Genomic DNA, 6,758 nt, shown 5'->3' on the forward strand with positions numbered 1-6,758 from the left:
AGGCGGTTTGTGCGACCGCCGGGGGAACGTAGAGACGGTATATAAAGGCGGTTGTGACCGCCACTATAATTTAATTTAATATTTTTTAATATTTTTTATTCATAATTTTTTAAACAAATTTTACCACATAGAGGTGGTTTAAACCGCCTCTACAAATAGAGGCGCTTTATACCGCCTCTATAAATTTTAATCTATAGAGGCGGTTTAAACCGCCTTTACACATAGAGGCGGTCCAAACCGCCTCTATAAATTTTAATCCATAGAGGCGGTTAAAACCGCCTCTACAAATAGAGGCAGTCCAAACCACCTCTATAAATTTTAATCCGTAGAGGCGGTTAAAACCGCCTCTACCCTACAGATATGAAAAAAAATTATAATAATATTCATATTGATCTACATTTATGAAAAAAAATTATAAATTATTAACAAGCATACTATCATAAATATTACCACAATTAAATATAACATTTAATCAAAAATAAATTAATAACACAACTTAGAACAATTCTCAACAAGTAATAACCCATTCTTTAACATATGAACCAAAACACAATATTGTCATTCAACATATATCCAATAGTAGCAACACAACAAACAACAACCAAATTCTCGAACATATGATTCAAAACACAATATTGTCATTCAAAATTATCCCATACTAGCAGCAACACAAAATAGAACAAAGTTTAAATAGTATTAAACATAGTCAACATTTGAGTTTTCAATACTTGATAAGATTTCAAATAGTGTGATGATTTTCTTCACTTCTAACTTGATAACTTGCATTCGATGATTGATGATGGTTTGGAGAGAATGCATCAACGGGATTAATATTGCCACCCGCAACCTAAAAAAAATCAAACAATAGAAAAATTATTACGTATTCTAAAATACAAAACTATTCAAATATATTATTAGTAATAACTTATTATCAAAATGATATACCTGAGAATTCAGAACTCTATCTGATAATAGTGCTTTTATGCGATCCATTTCCGAGGTAAATGTATCCATTAATGTATCCATTTTATTTTTCATATGTTCTAACTCCCCCTTGAGCCTTTCTACCTCCCCTGATTGCCTCTCACTTGATTCTCCTGTGGGCAAATTCATATGTTTCACACCATAATATGATCTCAACGTAGGTCCCAAGCCTAACCCTTTCACACGTCCATTATGTTCAGGACCCATGGCATCAAGAAAAGCCTCATCTATTAGCTTGCTTGTATCAGATTCAGAACCTTGAGAAAGTTCAACAAATTTCCGACGCGCTGTATTCTATTAATCATTTGAGAGAAAAAAATATTGATTAATATTCTACAAATCCTATGAATATTAAATATAACGACTAAGAAAAAAAAAATTCTACGCACCAAACTATTCTCCGCATCCACATTTACGAAATTTCCATTCTTTTTCTTATGGGTCACCTCCCAAAAAGTTAGACGATCAGGCTCTTTGCCAAGAGCAATTTCCTATAACAAAGAATAAGTAATGACTTAAGATAGATGATAAACAGGCATAAATATCATATAAAATAAAATAAGTTTCAATATCGAGTCATTACCATTTCCTTTCGTTTTCTTGCATAACTCTTTCTACCGGATGTGTGGGCCATCTTTACCTTTTTTGCAGATGCAGAATTCACTTCACAAAGTTTCTGCAATAGTTTGGTATATTAATATTAAAAATGTACATACTAATTTTGTAATAATTGGTATAAAAATCTTTTATACCTTGCTATCCTCCGTGCACCAATGCGCTATTAGGCTAGTCCACTGATCTCGGATCACACCAAGTGGCACGTTATTAACTAACTCTTGAATAGATTTATCTTCTGAAAAATATTCGCATCTTAGTTCACTTTTATAGTCTCTCCACTTTTTGTTTAAAGATGCTAACACCCAATGTCTTGTTCCCTCAGGATACCTAAACTTTGACTATTCATAAAATAAAAAGATTAGTGTTAAAACTAGTGTTATTTCTGTCTCATTGGTTGTTGCCCCTATATGGCCAATGGCATCATGTAGAAGTTCATGTATGTCATCCGATCTTTCAAAATTTTGAGCCACAGGTTGGCATTCTTGCATATGCGAAACTTCTTGCACATGCACGGGTTGAGAAGTTGAAGGATTGTCAATGGCATTAACTGAGAAAGTCACCGATAAAGGTTCCTCTCCATGGCAAACCCATCTAGTATATCCTCTTAGAAAGCCGTCACATATCAAGTGTATTTTTGAATCCTCATAAGTTTGTAATGAAGAATTAACACAACGTATACAAGGGCACATTATCTTGCCACTATATGAGGCATTACGAAATGCAAATTCAAGAAATTGTGAGACTCCATTTTTATATTCATCACTATTTCTAGGTTTTATCATCCAACTCTTATCCATCATAGAGAAAAAACTGAAATAACAACAAACATTTTGTTCAATATCAATGCATAGTTAAAAGACAGTAAAACACCCAAATACGAATTTCAATCAAAATTAACAATCAAATGTAAAAGAAATTAAGAGAGGAATATAACAGAATGAAAATTCTAGCTATATAAAAGCTTGAATAACTAGAAGTTCTCAAACAACAGGTAAAAACAAAATAATGATATAGAACAGACAAATAGCTCTTAAATAATGATATAGAACAGGCAAAAATAATGATATAGAAACCATGCAACATTAAAGATGCCAACTAGCATTAATATTTCTCAAAGACCCTACATTATCATTTCAAACTAGATCAAGATCGAGGTAGGTTCATCTACTTTTGCCTTCTTCGAATTCAATGGCTAGAAAATGCATGCTACTCTTTTTTCTTATTCATACTATTGTACAAGAAAAGTTGATTTGTTATTATTAACAAGAAATATCCCAATAGTTGCTCTATATTAATATATATCATATTAATTTAATGAAACACATTATAAGTTTGAACCTATGTATGTCTAAGGTACTTTTCATAATAACCGAAAGCTGCTTTGTCTACAATGAAAAAGTAGTCATAATATTACAACATTACCATTCACAAGTACCAACATTACCATTCACAAGTCCAGAACTCTTAAAGAGTTTGTCCGGTGGACAGGTAGTTTCTTTAGCAGCAATGGCCGTTTTCTTACGTCCATATTGAAATGGATGCACATATTGGGGCTAGGGAGCTTGATCTTCAATATATGAAGGTGGATGATACTCGGTAATGTATTTTTCGGCAGCCGCTAGTTTCAAGTAGTTCGATTACTAGTTATCAAATTTTCTGTAGTTATTATGCTTTACTTTTACATTTGCTACTTAATTTAGTATATTGTTTTCATTTCTGATTAAGAGATTCTATCCCATTTTATAGGTTTAATCAGTATATACTATTACCATTGACCTTCTGAAGTTACTATTCTAGTTGAAACTATTAAATGTTAAAACATTACAGTTTAATGTGCCTTAGATTTGGCTAGGCTTTCAAATTAAAATATTCACTTGAGTTGCTATTTTTGTTGGTTAAGATCAATGCAAGAAGTTCGTTTCAAATCTATCACAATATTGGTGAGAATGTATGTTCAACATGATAAAGCTTAAATGTGCTTTATCTTTTTTCATACTTTTAATTGTCTGAATGCACGTTTTGATTGGACCAATTGCTAATCTATTTAAGTTCTCTCCCTGGTTCGAGGAATCAGTAATTGTAGAAAAAATAGCTTTCTTGAATAATCTAGAAGATTCTGTAACATTCTTGATAAGCATCTAATGACACCCAGCTATGATATACTCTTTCAGACAGTAACATAAACTCAAGTTAGTACATGCATATAACATCTCACTAAAAGCATTCCAAACCTCAGTAAGGTAACTAAAGACATTAACAGAAGATATACCAACCTCAGTAAGGGGAACCGCCGGCGTTCACGAGGAGGGTGGGGACGGAGGCGGCGGCCGCGAAGCTGGAGACGGCGGGCGCGAAGTTGGAGGCGGTGGCCGCAAAGCTTGAGTCGGCGGCGCGTGGAGTTGGGGGCGNTTGTACAAGTCCACCGAGTTTTGCCTCCTCTATCAAATGAATCATTAAGTGAACCATTATGATAAAGAACGAGGGTAAGAAAATTCTTTCCATATGGTAAAGTGTTAATGCAATACGCAATTGTATATTGTCAAGCTCATTCACATCTAACACCTTCGAACATAATGATTTAAAAAAATGGGCCAACTCAATTGCTATGAAGGTCACTTTGATGGACTACAATCTCTTAATGCCAATGATAGTATATCCTCGATCAAAATATGACAATCATGACTTTTCAGACCACTAATCTTACACTCACCAACATTCACACATCGTGAAATATTAGAGGCATAACCATCGGGCGTTTTAATGTCCTTGAGAACTTGACAAAGATTTCTTTTTTCCTTTTTAGACATAGTGAAGCAAGCTGGAGGTAGCCGTGTCTTTCCATTTGCAAGTAACACAGGATGCAAATCAGATCTAATGCCCATTATACTAAATCAAGTCGTGCCTTTAAATTATCTTTTGTTTTTTTGTCGAGATTCAATAAGGTGCCAATAAAATTATCAATCATATTTTTCTCAATGTGCATCACATCTAAATTATGTCGCAATAAATTATATTGCCAATATGATAATTTAAAGAAAATACTTTTCTTTTTCCACCATTTTAAAGCACCGCTAGATTCTGACATAGAAATGTTATTTGATGTTGTATTATCATTTCTTGTTTGCCTCTTCTTTCTTGATCTCTTACTATCTTTTGGTGGTTTACCAAATTTGAATTGCACGCCATCAATTTGCTTCAACAAATCAACTCTATCTATCCGAACAAGTGTAGATCTTAGCTCCTCTGTACCGTCAAAAAATTCTTTCTGATAACGAAATATATGATCCTCAGATAACCAACGACGATGACCCATATAACAATACTTTCCTCCATGGCGTAACCACTTAGAATGTGTTTGTTCTGCACAATAAGGACAAGCAAACTTTCCTTTGGTGCTCCAACCCGACAAAATTCCATACAACAAAGTCATTTATGATCCACATTAATGCAGCTCGCATTTGAAAATTTTCTTGGTTCGTGGTGTCATATGTTTCTACACCCTCCCACAATTGTTCTAACTCCTCTATTAGAGGTTGCAAAAAAATATCAATATCATTTCCAAGACCTTTTTCACCTGGGATAATCATTGATAAGATAAAAGAGGATTATTTCATACAAGTCCAAGAAGGTAAATTATATGTAATCAACATAACTGGCCATGTGCTATAAGTGGTACTTATTGTTCTAAATGGGTTGAAACCATCGCTACAAACAGCAAGCCTTACGTTACGAGAATCAGATGAGAAATCAACATATCGTTCATCAAATGCCTTCAACGCTTTGCCATCTGCAGGGTGTCTTAACAACCCTTCCTTCTTACGACCCTCGTCATGCCACCTCATATCTTTTGATGTTTTTGTAGAATTATAAAGCCTCTGTAGTCTTGGTATAAGAGAAAAATAACGTAAAACTTTTGCTGGAATCTTTCTTTTTGGTTGTGATATGGTAGATGTGCTAGACGTGTTTTCTTCATTGTTTAAGGTATGATCTTTTTCCACATGAGTCTTTTTCCAACGAGAAGATCCACAAACATCACAAACTTCATGATTTACATTATCACCTGAAAACAACATGCAATCATTAGGGCAACAATGTATCTTCTCACAACTTAGACCTAAGGTCTTAATAATTTTTTTTTGCTTTATATGAAGAACGAGGTAATGAAGTACCTTCAGGAAATGCATCAATTAGTAACTCAAGTAACATACTAAATGACTCTCCTGACCACCCATTCAAACACTTTAAGTGAAACAAATAGAGTATAAATGATAATTTTGAAAATGTCTTGCATCCAGGGTATAATTCTTCATTTGCATCTTTTAACAACTTATTAAACTCATGGTTGTGTCCATTAGCTTCTTGACTAGGCTATCCTATGCAAGGTTCAACTGTTGCATGTTGTGGGTCTGCCATTCGGTCAAATTCATTCATCGGTATTTCTGTCTCATTGGTTGTTGCACTATACGGCAAATGGCATCATGTAGAAGTTCATGTATGTCATCCGATCTTCCAAAATTTTGAGCTACAGGTTGGCATTCTTGCATATGCGAAACTTCTTGCACATACAAGGGTTGAGAAGTTGAAGGATTGTCGATGGCATTGACTGAGAAAGTCACTGATTGTCACACCCCGGGGTCCCTTTGGATTTAAGATCCAATGCGGAAGTGCCCAAATTTTTATTTTTATTTTTTTTGAAAACTTTGACCCCAGAGTATGTCAGATCGAGCACAAATACAGAAAATCCACTGTTTACACGGACAGAGTCTCCCCTGTATTTGCACGGCGTCGCACAAGTACAATATACAACCACAACCGTATGTGTCACGCCCCGAACCCGATCCTTTTGGCCGGTTCGAGAGTGTGAAACAGACNAGGATACCTAAACTTTGACTATTCATAAAATAAAAAGATTAGTGTTAAAACTAGTGTTATTTCTGTCTCATTGGTTGTTGCCCCTATATGGCCAATGGCATCATGTAGAAGTTCATGTATGTCATCCGATCTTTCAAAATTTTGAGCCACAGGTTGGCATTCTTGCATATGCGAAACTTCTTGCACATGCACGGGTTGAGAAGTTGAAGGATTGTCAATGGCATTAACTGAGAAAGTCACCGATAAAGGTTCCTCTCCATGGCAAACCCATCTAGTATATCCTC

At 34.8% G+C, this 6,758-nt stretch overlaps 1 protein-coding gene across 1 annotated transcript; it reads right to left on the minus strand.

Moving 5' to 3' along the window:
* Positions 1–538: 538 nt before the first annotated feature.
* On the minus strand, positions 539–1,949 carry LOC109706200. The gene is made up of 5 exons (XM_020227001.1): positions 1,737–1,949; positions 1,568–1,660; positions 1,374–1,475; positions 946–1,278; positions 539–847 (listed from the first exon to the last, which is right to left on the minus strand). Exons 2-5 carry the CDS (start codon positions 1,616–1,618, stop codon positions 740–742), a joined length of 594 nt encoding a protein of 197 aa, XP_020082590.1. The 5' UTR covers positions 1,619–1,660; positions 1,737–1,949; the 3' UTR covers positions 539–739.
* Between the last annotated feature and the right edge of the window lie 4,809 nt (positions 1,950–6,758).

This window comes from Ananas comosus, unplaced genomic scaffold (genome assembly GCF_001540865.1).
Source record: "Ananas comosus cultivar F153 unplaced genomic scaffold, ASM154086v1, whole genome shotgun sequence".
In the NCBI taxonomy this organism is placed as follows: Eukaryota; Viridiplantae; Streptophyta; class Magnoliopsida; order Poales; family Bromeliaceae; genus Ananas; species Ananas comosus.

Excerpts from the sequence above, each read along its gene's own strand:
- LOC109706200 (XM_020227001.1), bottom strand. The coding sequence starts at position 1,618 with ATGGCCCACACATCCGGTAGAAAGAGTTATGCAAGAAAACGAAAGGAA. Across the intron at positions 1,476-1,567 it reads CAAGAAAACGAAAGGAAATG|GAAATTGCTCTTGGCAAAGA; the intron begins GTAATGACTCGA and ends TCTTTGTTATAG. Across the intron at positions 1,279-1,373 it reads TGGATGCGGAGAATAGTTTG|AATACAGCGCGTCGGAAATT; the intron begins GTGCGTAGAATT and ends AATGATTAATAG.